Source organism: Lycium barbarum, chromosome 2 (assembly GCF_019175385.1).
Source record: "Lycium barbarum isolate Lr01 chromosome 2, ASM1917538v2, whole genome shotgun sequence".
Taxonomy (NCBI): Eukaryota; Viridiplantae; Streptophyta; class Magnoliopsida; order Solanales; family Solanaceae; genus Lycium; species Lycium barbarum.
Genome location: NC_083338.1, coordinates 126,692,649 through 126,707,632, shown reverse-complemented (window position 1 = coordinate 126,707,632; position 14,984 = coordinate 126,692,649). Strand labels below are relative to the sequence as shown.

The 14,984-nt window shown below is 36.0% G+C and overlaps 1 protein-coding gene and 1 pseudogene across 2 annotated transcripts; one reads left to right on the top strand and one right to left on the bottom strand.

Annotated features, from left to right (window-relative positions):
• Positions 1-1,659: 1,659 nt before the first annotated feature.
• Positions 1,660-5,801, top strand: LOC132627131 (protein MICRORCHIDIA 7-like; annotated as a pseudogene).
• A 952-nt stretch (positions 5,802-6,753) lies between these two features.
• On the bottom strand, positions 6,754-11,985 carry LOC132627130 (uncharacterized). 2 transcript variants are annotated; one of them, XM_060342287.1, is made up of 3 exons: positions 11,767-11,985; positions 9,802-9,924; positions 6,754-7,452 (listed from the first exon to the last, which is right to left on the bottom strand). In XM_060342287.1, exons 2-3 carry the CDS (start codon positions 9,868-9,870, stop codon positions 6,874-6,876), a joined length of 648 nt encoding a protein of 215 aa, XP_060198270.1. In that variant the 5' UTR covers positions 9,871-9,924; positions 11,767-11,985; the 3' UTR covers positions 6,754-6,873. The 2 variants fall into 2 exon arrangements, with proteins under 2 accessions (XP_060198270.1, XP_060198269.1); XM_060342286.1 differs by having other exon boundaries at positions 9,802-9,872; positions 11,767-11,983.
• Between the last annotated feature and the right edge of the window lie 2,999 nt (positions 11,986-14,984).

Here is a 14,984-nt window from a genome sequence, read left to right as displayed (position 1 = left end):
CCCGAGCACAGACCCAAATTGCACATCTATTATAAAACACGCCACGAACACGTCCGCGCACTCGGATTTCTCAAAAGAGATCACCTTGACCCGGCTTTGACTCAAGTCGACCCCAACCAAACCAAAACCAACATCCAACTATAGACCTAAAACACAAACGGACACCTCGGAACCCAAACCAAGAGTTCAATAGTTCAAAACATCTCATTTCGGACCTAACAAAACTATCAGAATTCGATCCCGGACGCAATTATCCAAAAGTCAATTATTAGTCAACTCTTTCCACTTATTCAACTTAGAAGGCTCTAAAAATCCTCAAAACCGACCACGACTCGCCCGATGGTCTCAAACACCGCGCCACCCATCCCCGCAAGTCCTGAATATAGGAAGTCGGACTACAGGAAATGTTATCTTTGAAGGAAAAGAGTAGAATGCCTAAAACGACCGAACGGGTCGTTACATCTGCTTAAGATTGGGAAGGTTTAGAAAATAAATATTTTACCAGAAATGATACTCCCTCATTCTCAATTTATGTGACTCTCTTTCCTTTTCAGTCAGTCCCAAAAAGCACGACGCATTTCTATATATAGTAACAATCAACTTTAAATTTACCTTTTTACCCTTAATAATGAAATGATTTCTAGCCACACAAATTTATATGGTTTATTTTAGATAACAAGTCTCAAAAGTCTTCCTTTATTTCTTAAACTCCGTGCTCCAGTAAAACACCCTCATATAAAATGGGACGAAAGGAGTAGTACTTAATACCACTAGTCAAAAATTGGCTTTAGGTGTTTTTGCTGAGCTTCCGGATAATGCGATGGACAAAGTTTGCGATGGCACTACGTATGTCAGCATAGACGTGTTGGACAATAAGAAAGATAAAGGGAGCAAATGTTGTTAGTTGAAGACAATTGTGGCAGAATGACTCCTCGTAGAATGCGCAAGTGCATGTCCCTTGGATACTCGGCCAAAAGCAAATTAGCAAACACTGTTTGGTCAATATGGAAACAGAATCAAAACAAGTAGTATGAGACTAGGAGCCAATGTGATTGTGCTTTCACGAGGAAGATACAGAGCAACGATCATGTTAACACAAAGCGCTGGATGTCGTCGTATACGTTTTGAAGGAGCACGAGGAAAGAAGATATTTTTGTTCCTATAATCGATTTTGTGAAGAGGGGAGAAACTTGGGAGATTTTGGTTCTATCTTCAGCAGACGATTGGAAAAGGAATGCGGAGACCATAGTACAATGGTCTCGTTATGAGAGCGAAGAGGATCTCTTCCAGCAGTTTGAATTATTGTAAGGCGATCAAGGCATTTAGAATTTTTGGGAGGATGAAGGATGTTATATCCCGCATTTTCGCATGTTCGGAAAATTCGAAATAAATTTGACTTGTAAGAAATAAGGCCATAGTTTGATCTTTATTTAATATATGTGTGTTGTCCATGAAATGTTGATGTAGAAATAGCGAGGAAGGCTAAGGGCAAAAATTGAAATTTCGGAAATTAATTTCGTGGATTATAAAATATGGACCATAACCAATTGGGCTCAAAAAAAAAAGAACAAAGAGGCCCATAAGTAGTGGGGTGGCCGGCCAACCACAATGGCCCAAGCCCAAAATAATTAAAACCCATGTATTATAAAGGATAGGGGACCATTATTCTTGAACATAGTAGAAGTTTCAAGATCAAAAAAAAAAAAAAAAAGAGAGCAAGTGAGAGAAAGGGCCTTCGGCCGAATAGAGAAAGAGAAAGAAAAAAAAATCTTGAAGCCTTGGTCTTTGATCCAAAAATTTGTTTCTTCTCGAATTCCTATTAAGTTGGAGATCCTCTTCAATGTGATACAAATTTGGAGGCAAGAGAGTATTTTTTTATCAAGTGGAAAAATTGGAAAATGTAAGAATTCTACTCTTTTCTTATGGAAAATTTATATTGTTATAGTGAGTAGAATTTAATGAAAAATATGGAGATGTTGTGTGTGGTGTGTGAGCCGTGTGTGTGGGGGGGGGGGGGGGGTGTGGCCGTGTGGTGCCCTTTTTGTGAAGAGGGATGAATTGAATTTGTTTAGTATGTTAAATTATGTTGTTGTGACCTTGTGGTGTGAATGGAAGATTTATGGTTCTAGTTGGCATGAACCATTTGTTGTTAAGTTGTTGTCGGAAAGTATGTGATGTTATTATAATTTATGTAATTGTGGGAATGGAGTTGTAAGATGCAAATTGTTGTTGTTGTTGATGAAAATGGAAGGTGGAAAATGTGTTGAGAATGTTATGTCGAAGGTTGAAGGGTTCGGGTGAATTATGGTTTTTGGTGGAATTGTTGTATATTTTGTAAAATGATATGAAATGTTTTTGAATTGCACTTGAATGGTCTTGAATTGGTAATGAATGTGTAAGTGTCGATATTGGTTGAAAAGATTCGTAGTTGAATTGAATGTCGATGAATTACGTTGAAAGGAAGGTTACTAGTGTTGGAATGCATTTTAAATTGGTTTTTGATGTTATTGGTTTGGTTGTTGGTATTGTTGGTATGGTTGTTGATGAATTTGGCCGAGTTTAATTCTCGAGGATGTTAAATTTACAGGGGAGGTGCTGCCGAAATTTCGGTAGACAAATACTAATTAGAATTTAAAATTCTAAGTACTTGTAGCTAATTTTTGGAAATTGATAATATTATTGTAGATATTGGAGAGCCCGAGACTTGAGTCGGGATTTGTTTGGCGAGTGATCGAGATTTGGTAGTGAGCGATCGAGGTATGTAAAGCTTACCGTTCTTCCTTTTTGGCATGACCTTTATGAAATAAACGAATGATATATATGTATGCTCTAAAGAAATATTCTACTCCTAGAGCCACTAGGATGGCCTATGTCTTTGATTTCCATAAACTATTCCATATGACTTGTCACATACTTATGATGTTTGAAGTATTAGTCGATACGTTTCCGGATATGGTTTGAAAAATATTTGATATGGCCTAAGTTTGGATATGTATATTTTGGATATGTGCATATGATTCTAAGGCTCCGTTTGAAGTACCCTATAATGTTATTTGAAAGTTCCGTAATATGAATGATACTAAAATTTCAGAAAATGACCTATGATGTATTTTTCGAAAGTTTTGTAATTTGAAAGTTCGTAACTTTTGTATACTAATTCTGATGAACTCGATGCCTACCTTGAGCCTTCTGATCAGTATGTATATGTATTTATCCGTCGAGTCTTGGAATTCATTTAAAAATGTATATGCATATGGTTTCCGCACTACTCCGCTCGTGACTACTACTATGATTTCGTTCGCCGGATCCCGAGCCGGTTTTGTGATCGTGCGCACTATGTTATATTCGGGAGTATGATGTGTTACGGTTCCCGAGGCCTCGCCATAGGGTCGGGTTTCGCTTATATACGGCGTTATGATGTGATATGATATATGACATGTTCTGATATTGTGATGTGATATGATGATACGATATGTTCGGAGATTGTACGGAGATTTGAAACATTCTGGAGTATGATGTGTTGTGGCGCCAGCGTCGGAGTGGCGACCACGTTCCTGAGCCTTATGCATGATTTTTATTTGCATGATATATATACATATACTTTCTGTACAGATTTTGATATACCCATTCTGTATCCATATTCTGTACTCTTCACTTCGGTTATGATTCGGATGTCTGTATTTCATGCTTCGCATACTCAGTACATATTTCGTACTGACCCCCTTTCCTCGGGGGGATGTGTTTCATGCCCGCAGGTGCAGACGTTCGTTTTGGTGATCCTCCAGTATAAGATACATACTCTGCCACTTGGATTACTCATTTTGATTCGGAGCTCATATTTTTGGTACATATCTTCTGTTATACACACTCTGTATATATGACTATTTGGGTACGGCGAGGCCCTGTCCCGTCATATGTTCTGTTATGTTTTGTAGAGGCTTGTAGTCATCTATGTGGGTCATGGGTCATGCTTGTTCGTTTGTGATTATGATCTGCGTCTTAATGCGGCCCCGTTTGCTATTATGGCCAAAACGGCCCATTGGTCTGTATATGTGTATATATCTGGCGATGTGTATTCCGCCAATCTATCGGATTTGGATATGATGTTTCTGTACGGGCGACCGCTTAAGATGATATTTGTTTTCAGTATTTGATTAAAATGATGTATGTTAAGTTTGAATAGACCTCTGATATGTCGATCGGGTACGTAAGTCTGTTTGGGTGTCCAAATAGGGCACCAGTCGCGGCCCACGGGGCTGGGTCGTGACAAAGGAGGAGCCACAGATCTTGACTTTGACATGGATCCACAAGACATTCAAATCAAGGGTGTTAGTCGAGATGAAAAGAAGATTCAAATAGCGAAAGAATATCCTAACTCGATGCATTTTCTAACTTATCAACATTCTTTAAGGAGTTACGCTTCGATTTTGTATCTAAGGCTTGCTCTTGGATTTCGAATAATTTTGAGGGGGAAAGATGTTGAACATCATAATTTGGTAAATGACATGATGTTATCCGAGGATATTACATACAAACCATAATCGGTTGGTTATGTAACATCAGTAGCTGCAGTAAGTATTGGTTTTGTGAAAGATGCAAAACATCACATTGTACAAGAATAGGCTTATTAAACCTTTCTGGAGAGTGTGGAATGCTGCTGGGAGCGATGGTCGTGGTGTGATAGGCGCCTTGGAAGCTAATTTTGTTTATCCAGCTCATGATAAACAGGGTTTTGAGCGAACAATTGTCCTTGCTAGTCTCGAGGCACGCTTACAAGTTATGCAGAAGAAGTATTGGTCTTCAAACTGCCATTTCATTGGTTATGCTAAACGTCGCAATGTAAAGAACAGTATTGCCTCTCCTGATGAGAAAAAACCAAACGCTTGTTCTGTGCTTAAAATCAACTCATGTTCCTTGTTTAGGTCCAACGTAGGCCCTACAAACTCCGGAGTAGAATGTAAGACGGGACTCATTCATTCTTCAATGAAGGACAGCTCGGTGCAGGAAGCATCCCACGTTTACGTAGGGTCCTGGAAAGTGCCACCCCCAGATCATTTTTCAATACAAGCAAGACGTCGAACCATGTATGGGGATCAAACTCGGCAAGTGCGTACATTAAACAGGCAAACTGATTAAACTCCAGGAAACTCCAGCAAGATTTTTTTCTGCGCCTAAAAGAAAATCTTGTTCCCCGTTTAACTCCAACGTCGGCCCCACAACCTGTCATGTTGACAAATCTAATTTGGAATCAGCTGGATGAACACAGAATACAGTACCAGTTCATTCTTCAGTACAAGCAAGCAATCAAACTCAGCAAGTGTGTACAACAAATTGGCAATCGGCTCAAACTTCAGGAAATTCAGTTGTGAAGATGGAAGATACTGTGTCCAATGACTTGAGAGAAGAGAACAATAATACTAAGAATAGTTTACAACAGGTTTTGCGCCATTGGCAGCATAAAGATCCAAGAGTAAGACTCTAGCTCACATGCTTATAGAAGAAAGCCGAAAGCGGGATAAGGAAGAAGAGAGTTTGAGGAGCAAATTAAAGGATGCTTCCGTTACCATACAAGAGCTGCTCAACAAAGTGAGGCAGCTAGAAGGTAGTAGGATGACTTTTACTGCATAAACAAATGTCAATGATGAGAAGGAACACGAATATGGCTAGTAGCAATATCATTCAATACTAACATTATTAGTTTTGCTTTTCAATTTCTCCTATGGATGTAATTGCTTAACAGTTTTGTTGTATTAATGTTCTCTGTTTTGAATCATCAGTATGAATATATTTTATGTTCCAAATTTCTATCCTTTATCTGTGTTTCTTGTATCCATTAGTATTGGCGTGCAGAATGTTTTGTTCTTTTAGGTGGTTGGGATCTGATTTGGTTTGTGCATAAGGCAGTCGGACATTAAAGTTTCAGTGTTAATGTTAACAACACAAATCCTGGATGGGATATTCATTATTGGTGCTTGCAGCTAAACCTTGATGATTCCCCCCTCATTCCCTCTGCTAACCTGTTCTGCTCCTGCACAATTTGCCCTTTCCTTCTGTGCCTATGGTTTGGACTCAAGGGTGGCGCTAGAGTATAGTTTACGGGTATTTCTCTTAAGAAATTATTCATTTAGACTAATAACTTAAAAGGACTAGAATTATGAATTCATAAGCTTCAAATCCTGGCTCCACCTCTGCTTGGACATAGGGGCAGAGCTGGAGTATAGTTTACGGTTGTAGCTTTACTCCGAACCTTGCATTCGTCTTAAGAAATCTATTGAATATTTAAAAATTATTGATTTAGAATCCATTAACTTAAAAAGACTAGAATAGTAAAACTTCAAATCCTGGCTCGCTCATTTTCGACTTAAATATTGATGGTTCTGATTGTTTTATGGTCAAACTGTGTAGTTTAAACTTTAAAAGGGTGACTCTAGACCTATTCACTCTAGCCATAATCTTAATTTAGTTTAAAGCCAGTAATTATTATACTTAGTAAAGAAGATAATCCAAGAAACTTAACTGAAGTTGGATAACAGCGAAATAACTGAATATCTACGAATGAAGTAAGGAAGAGAAAGTGAACCTGTCACCCTTCTCCTTTTCCTTCATTTTACCTATGCCTTTCTCTACTCTACTTTTCTTTTCATTCTCCTTTGTTTGTTGTTTTGTATATCTACAAAAAGAAGGGAAATAGCTCCTCCACTATGAAAAACTAAAAATTGCTTAGAACAGTATTAAGAAGTGAAGGACCATTACTGCACATTAAATCACCACTCGATTCTCATTATCATCTATGATTAGATACAACAGTTGAAGAATGATATCGTGATAAATATTATACATAAAGAAAAGGAAGAGAATTAAACAGGAAAGCAGTTAGAACCGAGCCCAACAGCGAGTGCATTTAGCCACGCAATCACCTTTGCAATCAACGTTGTAGCCTAAAACTTTTGGATTTCGAAGAAGCAACTTTCTCAGAGTTTTACCTTCAATTCCCCATTGCTTTGCCAAAATTTCGACATTGTTTTTCATTTCATCTTCAAGGCTACATCCAAGAACTTCTGGGAATTTCTTGAGAAGTTTAGTGAGATCATCATCAGTAAGGCTTAAACTCCTTAAATAATCCAATATCTCATTCACAACTTCTAGTCGTGGAACCTCTTTCTTCCGTTCTTCATACCAGTAAGGCGAATGTATGTGGCCAAATGCTTTTCCTAATATTTTGTCTTCTTCCTCTGGGTTAAATTTTAATGCAGAAAGAGCTTGTCTGCTATTGTTCCATGTTTTCTTCTCTTCTTCGGTTAATGCTATATTGTCCGTAGCTGTTGAATGCAATGTCCATTTCTTGGATGGATAATTGGACGACCAAGATCCCCTAGTGACATTAGATGTAATGCTAGTCGAGCAATTTGCGTACCATACTAGACTGTTTGCTGCTGCTGAGCCAGAATCACACTGTTGAGTAAGAAAATAAAGTATGAGCTATGTTTTATATTAGGGTAATACAAGACTGAACAATTAACTCCACGTAAAAACTGAACTATTTATCATTACAAATATTCCTCGATTGCAAACTAGTTGGTTCGGAAATATGAATCCTCAAATAACCATTCCTCAAAAATCATCAACGGCACAAGTATTAAATTAACCTTCGCTATCCGTCTATAGATCTTGCTTAGACAGAATCTTCACGTCTGATAAACTGGTTTCAAAATGCAAGGCCAACAAATTTTTTCAACTTAACAGCATGCAGTCTTTCGAAGGTTCAAATCTAAAAGCATCAATTGATCCATCAATCAACTAAGCTCATTCACAAATTAGTTGGGGTAGGTTAATGTGTGTGTGTGTGTATATACAGGGGCGGATTCATGTTGAAGTGAGGGTGTTCACCCGAACACCCTCGGCAAAAAATTATAGTGTATATATAGGGTAAATTTTCTGTATTTATATGCATATATTAACTTTTGAACACTCTCGGCAAAAAATTACAGTGTATATTTAGCTTCTTCTTTTTTCCGAACACCCTGGATGAAAATCCTGGATCCGCCACTGTGTATATATTCTGCTCTATTCGGCCCCTCTCAAACCAAAAGGCATGTCAGAGAAATGATCTTTCCTTCCCTAGATTTCATTTCATAGATGATATAGGTGTTCCACCATCATAGACTAGCTGAAGATTTTGTAATATCACAAGTTCACAGACTTTGTAAATCACAACTACCAGAGATAACAAAGATAAAATAAATTAATTAATTAATTAATTAATTAAAAAATGAAAAGAAAGAAAAAAAAAACTCTCCCTGTTCCAATATGTATGACACTCCTTCAGTTTTGTCTATTTCAAATTATATGACTCCATTCCATCAATACTTTCTCTTGCAGCAGTGGTGTTGGAACGATTGGGCGCAACTCGACTATTACATTTGATACCAGCTAACTCACAGTACAAGTACGGGTAACTCTGCCCACCAAAACTTAGGCCAACAACAACATACCCAGTGTAGTCCCACATAGAAGGGTCTAGGGACGGTAAGATGTACGCAGACCTTACCTCTACCTTTATAGGGTAGAGAGGTTATTTCCGATAGACCCTCGGCTAAAAAGAACGTAGTCGAATGCAGAAATGTAAGAGAAATAAGACAGTAAAAGATATTAAACACAAAAGTAACACAGTAATACACATGTAAGCATAATGATCTACGCGGTACCAAATTAAAAATAATACTACTAAGAAAGAGAAGAAGAAGAAGAAGAGATGGAAAGGCTAGCCCCCCCACCCCCCCACCCACAAAAAAAACCCCAATCACTCACACACTCAGCGCGACAAAACTCAACACTCTCTCGCACCTCCTAACTGGTGCATCCTCATGCCTCCTCTTCACATGCCCGAACCATCTCAATCTCGCTTCTCTCATCTTGTCCGCCACGGACGCCACCTCGACCTTGTCCCGTATATCTTCATTCCTAATCATATCCTTCCTAGTATGACCACACATCCATCTGAGCATTCGCATCTCCGCTATCTTTATCTTCTGGACGCGAACGTTCTTGACAGGCCAACATTTTGCCCCATAAAATAAAGCTGGTCTAACGACCACTTTGTAGAACTTACCTTTCAGCCTAGGCGACACCTTCTTATCGCAAAGCACCCCAGAGGCGAGCCTCCATTTCATCCACCCACCAAAACTTAGGCCGATGAGAAAAAATCACCTAGTCTTTTAATCTCTCGTGAAATTTGAACCTTACTCTCTCGTGATTTTCACCCACTTTATTGTAGACCACCCTTATGTGTTCCATTAATACAATTATTCTACACAACTTTCAAGATGTTAAATTTATTTAATTATTACCTTTGATGTGATGTTTACTCTATCTAATTTGCAACCAATATTGTAATATATTCTCCCATTACTAATATGAAATACTTTTGTTATCATATCTTCCCGAAGAGACCCCTTGCTACTAATATCTTAAATAAGTCAAATTCACATCGCATACTTTGTATCCATCAAGTACGATCATATAAAATAGGACGGAGTAATAAAAGAAATAAAATAGAACATGAAGAGATTAACATAGTAATTTGGATCTAGTTGCCCCAACCATAACTTCGGAGCCTTTTTGATAAGGTAAATAATTTTATTAATAATGAAAACCCCTGTATACAAGCATTATAACAAAAAGTAGAGGACCTAAACTCAGGGATCTTGAGATTAAATGCCACCGTTTGAAATGAATCAAACCATTCAATGGCTTCTACAAATATACAAAAGACGAAAAATTTGAGGTAGATGTTGTACTCACACCCGGAGCGGAGAAGCATGACGCAGAGTTAAAGGTCAGCAGAGGAGTAACAAATGATTTTCCTAGCATCCCTGCACCATAAAGCACAGGTTGAATGAGTGGATTTAGAGAACGTTCCAAGACCTAAAAGAAACGCCGAAATTATTCACAGCCCATAAAAAGAACAAAGATAGGAACATGTAAGGATATGGCCATATGGGACTTCAGAAATGCACTCAGGAATTGAAATTTTCACACCATAAAACTATTTAAATCCAAAACCTATATTTCGCTTAAGCAAATAGAGTATAAAACAACTATTGGATTTGTTTGGAACGTAACGTAAGGGCCCACTATAAAATAACCTTCTCCCATAGATGCCATGAGAACAAATCAAACCATTATTGTATCATGGTATTGCAGCAACTACTATCAGGTACTTAGAATCAAGAAATGCTTATAACAAATAGAGTATAAAACAACTACTGAAATTGTTTGGAACGTAACGTAAGGGCCCACTGTAAAATAACCTTCTCCCATAAATGCCATGAGAACTCAAACCATTACTGTATCACGGTATTGCAGCAACTACTATCAGGTACTTAGAATCAAGAAACCTAACATACAGAATTGGTAATCGTGTCCGCATTACCGAGACAATCTTTCGCGACAAATTAATACTTTAACCGAACCTTTATACAATTAATCTTCAAATGTGTTTTTAACCATTAACTCTATTCAAATACATAATCAAGATTAAGCCTTGGTTTCATCTCATCCTACCAATTCCATATGCATCGACCCGCTACCTAAAGCCACCTTTCACTTAAACAACTACCATAAAATAGAGCAAAATCCATAGTCAATAGAGAGCAAACTCAAAATGGACAGACTTTAAGCAGCAATCTTCTCTGAAAACAATTACTCTGACCCAAACATAAGAATACCTAAACAAAAGGTAAACATCAATAGATACGCAAAGCGCGTAACTAAAAGGGATAGATTCATTGGAGGGGGGGAACCGCAACCCATTAACACCACCCCACCCCACCCCTCACCCCCACCCCAAAACACACACATAGACACACCAACTAAATACAAGAATTATCAAACTATGTGAAGGAATTGGAGAAAAAATGACAAGTAGAGCTTCCAAGGCATAAAGAGTTCACACGAATGAGTGATTCAAGAGCCAGAGCCAAGATTTGAAGTTTATGGGTTCGGGCACAGGGCCGGCCAGAGGATAAGGCCTCTAAGGCCATTGCTTTGGGCCCCATTTTCTAATTATATTATGTTTATATATTATTTTTTTAACAAAAAATTATTAAAAAGTATAGTGTAGAAACTATGAAATATTTACTCCCTCCATCTTAAAATAATTGGTATCTTTCACTTCTCAGGAGTCAATTTGATTAATATTCGAAGCTAAATTAGATTTGATTAATTCAATATATTAAAAGTTAGATATTTAAAAACTATAAGAAAAGTATTGTAAGTTGCAATTTTTCCTACATCTTAAAAATGTTAGATCAAAATGTATACGACTTGACTCTTTAGAAATGAAATATGACAAGTATGTTGGGAGGGAACGAGTATAAAAAAGAAATTCTTCGAAAATATGATTGATATTAGTGTTGGAAAAGAAAAACAAAACAATGTAATAGGAATAACTCATTCAGATCTTTACATTACCTCTGAATATAGATTTGTTGAGCCGCTCCTGTTCAGGCATATAGTTATTTTAAGTTACTGAGTTTTAGTTAATAATTTGTACATATTTATAAATACAAAGTTTAATTCAAAGTTACTAGGTAGTGCCCAACTCGTAAGTCGTAACCAAGACACTGGCTCCGCCGTGACATGAATCACAATAATTTACAGATACCAATTGGACAATCCCACAAAAAAACACCTAGAACTCCAAAACAAACAAATTAAAAAAGCTAATCAAGCAATCAATTCATAGTTAGAATTTATGAAATCTACCTTAGATTCCAGCCCTGCTTCAAGAATAAATGGGGATGTCAGGAAGAATACTCCAGCTGAGCTCAGGTAAAAGAAGAGAATCTAACGGCCAATCTCAATTGAGTTGCAAGAGTGGACCAAGCTATATGTGATGTGTGAGAATGGGACACGAAAACCAACTACGTCCTTTCGCTCCACTTGGTGTGCCTGTTTTTCAGAAATGAAAGGCTAATAAGTCCCACGAAAACAATACTCGTGAGAAAGACTCCTTTTAACTAATTTCCTCAAAATACACGCAGAAATATTAACTATGAAGGATTTTTTTATTAACTTACACTTATTTATGTATAAATTATAATTTCTCTCTATTAAATATTTATTATTTTCATTAATGATAATAAAATAGAGAAAAAATAATAAATAAGTTATAATTTCTCTCTGTTAAATATTTATTATTTTCATTAATGATAAATTTCTACTAAAAGTAAAATAGAGAAAAAATAATTAATTGTGTCTTGAATTCATTGTGCCTTGAATTTCTAAAACACCAAATAATTTGAGATAACTATTTTTAGTAACCACGATAAATAATTTGAGTCTCTACGTTCCAAAACTGGTTGTCTTAGATTCGAATTACGAGGATCAAACTAACTAATTTTCAGTGTGAGTTCAGACATAAAATATTTCATTATTTTTGAAATAAAATTTAAATAGTTAGAAACAACATAAAAGTACTACTCCTACTATTTAACATTCAAAATATTTAGAAAGTAGTTGAAAATATTATGGTTAAAAAAAATATTCTTTTGCCTGTCTAGATAGTAACTAAGATAATCTTTTTGAGACAGAATGAGTAAAAAGAAAGCCATTAAGTTAGTAGCGCCTGAGTTATCTTAATTTTTCGTTTAAATAAATAAATAATGCAAAGGGTCCCATTTGTTTTTTTGGTTTTCTCCCCAGTGTTCGGCATCTGCAGTGGAGGAAGATTTTGCACGGATTTCCCTTCAAATGTACTAGTCTTTAATTTTTGTCCTTCATATCTGTTGTTTTTTAATGAAATATTCAGACATGCTTCGCTCAATATGGGTTATGTACATTTTTATCTTCAGAATGCCACTGATCCGGCCAAATTTGCTCCGAGCGTACCATTCCCAAATTCCTGCAAGAAGCACGTTATCATCAAGAGACCAAAGAAGGAAAAGGGACGTGATGTGGCGGATGATTATGGCTTAGAGCATCCTGCTATTAAGAGGAGGATGGATAGGGATGATGGCGCCGAGGGAGGTGGGGGTGCTATGGGCCTTAGGCCGAGGGCTAATATGAAGAAAAAGTCATTTGGGACTCATTCACGATTATGTATATGTAATTTAAGTTGTATAATTTAAATAAATATTATAATTATATTTTTTGCACATGTATTTCTTAATGATGGATATTATCTTAATCTTTATTATTAACCTTTTACTAACTTGTGTAACATCCTAAACTGATTGTACAAAATAAAGACCTCTACATACTCAAAACAAAATTATGCATTAACTAAAAAATAATGCAGTTAAACCTAATTATATGTGAATAACTACTTAAGCAAAATTATGCTCTATAAAAATGGCAAAAAACTTACTTCGGACAGTTTACAACCCAAAAAAAGGCGACTTGGGATTTTAGGCTGTCTTGAACCTATAGTATTCTCCGCACAAACAAACGTCGGGTTCTATAGAAAACATTGAGGTTTTGGACTCTTGAGACATGACTAAATTTTTGCCAAAGTGTGGAGTAAGCGTGAAATGGAGAAAATGAAGAAATGGACTAAGTGTGCACAATTTTTGTGCGTTAAAGTAGTTAACTGGATCATAACGGTATCCGTCCAGTTGACTCTTTTAAGCACAAAATTTGTACGTTAAAGGTACTTTTTGTCACACACAAAAAAATTTGTCAAGTTCTTTAATTATTTTACTCTTTATTTTTTGGGTCATTTAGGTTCCGGACTCTTGGTGAAGTAGAAGTAATACGACGCTAATACGGCATTATAGTTTATGACGTGACATTAAATACGACTGTATTAAAATTTTACTATCCGCAAGTCAGTAGCAATAGTGCAATTGTCCCAAAAAATTATGCTTCTATTTCATTAATGGAAAAGCTTCATGTCCTGTAGAAATTAAATTATGTAAGCTTATTTTCTCAAACTACGCATGCATAAAAATAGCATTCAAAATAAGAGATAACTGTCTTAAATTACGTTCATATGCAAAAGATATCTTTCAGAATTAAAATAGACAAATAAACTAACAAGCCACACATGGAGAAAATTGAAGAAAAAACTGCAAAACCTAGCAAAAAAACGCAAAGAGAAAGTCAATTAATTAAAAAAGAGATCCACAGTAGTAGCATTTTTATATATTTATCAGTTGTCAATACTTTTCTCATTTAGAGCTTTCATCGAGCCAACTTTACTGACACACAAGGCCATGGAATTATGGAAGAAGTGACATAGGATTTTTGTTTATTTAATAGGAGTTTAGTAGAAGCAATTATTTCATCATATAAATAAATGAATTATTATGATAGAGACGTATGGATCCATCCTTTTAATAGGAGTTTTAAGGAATAATTATTTCTTTTATGTTGCGTCTTTGACTTTTTAAAGTGAATGAATTAAATGAAAAGAATTAGGGAGAAAAGTATGAGAACGAATATAAACAAAATCCTTAATCATAGCGGGGTATTACATCACTCCTTATTTTCAGGATTATACAAATTTATAGATAGATTTGATCTCTTTATCAGCGTACATTAGATATTCAATTTAACTATGTATACTGTGTGAATTTCATATATATTTTTTGTCGATGGACAATAGGAAAAAAATACTTTCTCAAGAAAATTGAATTAGCAAGGAAGAACAAGAATTTGATCCAATGTTCGTTACTCAAGAAAAGAAAAATGGCTCCTTATATTTGTATAGATTTAAAGCATTTCCTTAAATATATTTCTGAGCAGTTTTGGTCCTTTAAGTTTGTCAAAATTAATTTTTTTTATTTCTGTTAAATATTTAACAAACTTTATCAGTTAGATTTGACAGAATTTGAGAAAGAAAAAGTTTAGCCAGAAATAATACTTAGGAGGCGTAATTTTTGCATTTTTAGTCTATTTCTTGAGTTTGGTACACTTTTTTAGGCCGAGGTTATGCTATTTTTGGTGTCTAATGCAGCTTTTGTGTTGTAATTACTAGAATT